The sequence below is a fragment of the Octopus bimaculoides genome, chromosome 5 (genome assembly GCF_001194135.2).
Source record: "Octopus bimaculoides isolate UCB-OBI-ISO-001 chromosome 5, ASM119413v2, whole genome shotgun sequence".
Taxonomy (NCBI): domain Eukaryota; kingdom Metazoa; phylum Mollusca; class Cephalopoda; order Octopoda; family Octopodidae; genus Octopus; species Octopus bimaculoides.
This window is the reverse complement of record NC_068985.1, coordinates 28,736,262-28,739,121: the sequence shown is the minus strand read 5'-3', so window position 1 is coordinate 28,739,121 and position 2,860 is coordinate 28,736,262. Positions and strand designations below refer to the sequence as shown.

Sequence of the window (2,860 nt, the reverse complement as noted above, 5' to 3'; positions counted from 1 at the left end):
ATATATATCTAATACATATACATCAGTGTTAACTAACTCTGCATTAGTTTCAAGTATGCATCAATAGTAAATACATACACATATATAAATAGCCATTTAGTCACATGACACCACATCACCAATGCTAAAACTTACCCCATGCCATTGCTTCTTTTTGGGTTATTTTCCCTAAAAATAACCAAATAAATATGCTGAACCTTTCTCTTCAATCATTCAGTTGACCTAAAACATCACACAATGCCAAAGAAATCATAAATCACACCAGTAATGAAAAGCTATCTACCATTGCGAACAATTGATTTCAAGTGTCAGACATATTTGTCTCGGCTTGAGTTTCTCCTCTTAAATCCAACGCTTCACTTACTAATGTAAGAGATTGCACTAGAATAGATAAGTTAAATTGGGGGGCCCAAAATAACAAATATATATAAAAAAAAACAATATTATCTTTTTCAAAATTGGTCACGTAAATAGAACCATGAAAGAAAAATATTTCTTGAAAAAAGAATTCTCTGTTAAAAGGAAACACTTCTAGTTATTCAATCACTTGTGCAAGAGTGAATAACAGTTTTATTCTACTCTAGCGTACGTAGTATTTGAAAAATAACCGAAAATAGATCATAGAGATTCGAAGTGTAAAAACCAGTAATGCTTCAATGCTTTCTACAATTCAATCAGTTTTACTTAATACTACAAACGTAGGATTTTACAAGCGAATCTTTTTACAACTAACACTCGCACGCTATGATTGGATATCAGGTGGTGATAAACAACACAATATATACAGAAACAAACTAACATATATATATATATATATAAGAGAGAGAGAGTGATGGGTGGGCGATGGAATCAAACCAAATTCGAAGTTCGCCGATCGCTTGTCAGTGTAATAGAGAGAAAAAAACGTCTACCAACTGAATATTCACATCAAGTTTTATTCTTTTTTTTTTAACGGCAAAATAAAATAAAGATTAACAAAAATATAGTTCTGGATTTAAACGCATTGTTTTTGCTAAACACGTAATAATTAATGAAACAAGAGAGAAACTATGCAATACTTCTTTTGTTTGAAGGATATTTTCTAGTAAATCTGACGTACAAGCCCATTCCTAATTTTATAAGTGTAACCATATGTTTAACGTGCTAAATACTTTTCGGGTAACGTGATCTACATCAATTTATATTACAGCGACCAAAAATGAACGTTGATTTAACAGTTGGGTTCACTGACTATGTCAAAACATTTTCTCCAGCAACAAACCAAACAAAAGAGACAAAGACGGTGTTTTAGAGGTTAACCAAAGAGTATCAGAAGCCAATTAAGGAATAAATATCTGTATCTAATGAATGAGTGTCAGAAGCCAGTGATATGGGAATATTTAGACCTGACCTGCTTAAAAAAGCAGCCAAATATCCTTCAAATTACCCCATACTATATATTTAAAGACTGAACACAATAGATAATGCAGTACTAGATTAACTAAGTGTAAACGAATAACACAGTAATCGCGGTTACAGTAGTCCTATATCTACTCAATCATTCCGACATGAAGCTAAATAATAACACCATCATCAAACTGTTTTTAATCTATTACAGAAAGACAACAGGGTAACGCTGTTAATAGGATGGTGAGAGATGTGTCGGATAGAAACAGGGGACGCTATGCAAAGAGAAGTTAAGCTAAGTTAGTATGGGTATGAGTGTGAGTTAAGGCACTTGTAAACGTGGTAGGAGGAATGAAAGACAGGGAAATGAACAGGTAGAAGGAAGTGATAATTGAGAAATTAGCAATTAGCGATGGGAAAACAAAAAAGACGACAAAATTGAAAATCTGAAAAATGAAGAAAAATGTAGAACAATGAAAAGATGACAGTTTAAACAGTTTAAATGAAAAGAGACACTTTAAACGGGTGAGGTTTTAGTAGATTACATGAACAATGAACTGAGGTTTTAATAAATTACACGAATAGTGAGAGAATACCTTATGTTTTTAATCTATTCAGAATAATAGTATTGATTTCTTACACAGAAACATTTTCACAAATTTGAGCGGGAAGGATTGGCAGTTTTATTTTTTTACCAACCTCAGAATGGTAAAACAAGCGAAAACAAAATTTAGATGGTTTTGGTTAGATTTGAAATCAGAATGCAAAGAGCCGAAAGAAATACGACAAAGCATTTTATCGGTACTGTTATGTATTTAAAAAGTATACATATATCGTTATTGTTTATGATTAGTTCAGATTAGTTCTGATCAAGCTAATTTATGATCAAAGACTTTCTAAACGTGACAATATCGTATATTTTTGAGACACCTTACACCTAGAATTCTCTAAGCTGTGTCTAATGTGTCCTTCCTTTTTTTGAGACAAAAATTGTGTTCCGAGGAAGATTTGGTTGTTTTTCTAGCAGTTTAAGCGACCATGTGTAAACATTTTTGATGACTCGATAGACATTTATTCGTTAATACAGATGTCACATTTAGAGATTTTACATATTTTATCTCGTAACTTGAAAAGGTAAATTGATCTGAAATCATAAATCTGGTACAGTAATATTTCTAGGTGTGAAATTACAAGTCGATAGGATATTGTCCTTTCAGCGGCTGCTTTACGAGTAATTGAATTTTGGGTTGTGAGAGCGTAGCTATTGGAGTGGACAGTGGCTTAGTTCCTAATTCAATTCTATGCAATTATAGCACGACGTAAAAATTTGGACATGTTTTCTACAATAGCATTAGGTTCACCAAAACTTTATGAATAGAATTTTGTTGACTCAAAGCTGGTGTTATCCTATCTATCTATCTATCTATCTATACATGCATACACACACACACATATATATATATATATATATATA

The 2,860-nt window shown here is 32.1% G+C and overlaps 1 protein-coding gene across 2 annotated transcripts in view; it reads right to left on the bottom strand.

Annotated features, from left to right (window-relative positions):
* The window catches only part of LOC106868349 (cell adhesion molecule Dscam2), a 267,763-nt gene that overhangs the window by 70,743 nt on the left and 194,160 nt on the right, over positions 1 to 2,860 (bottom strand). The window contains exon 10 of one of the 2 annotated variants that reach the window (XM_052968241.1): positions 136 to 168. The exons of the other annotated variant lie outside the window; for it this stretch is intronic. Within the exon in view, the coding sequence (XP_052824201.1) occupies positions 136 to 168 (33 nt within the window). The remainder of the gene's footprint in view (positions 1 to 135; positions 169 to 2,860) is intronic. 2 annotated transcript variants of the gene reach the window in all.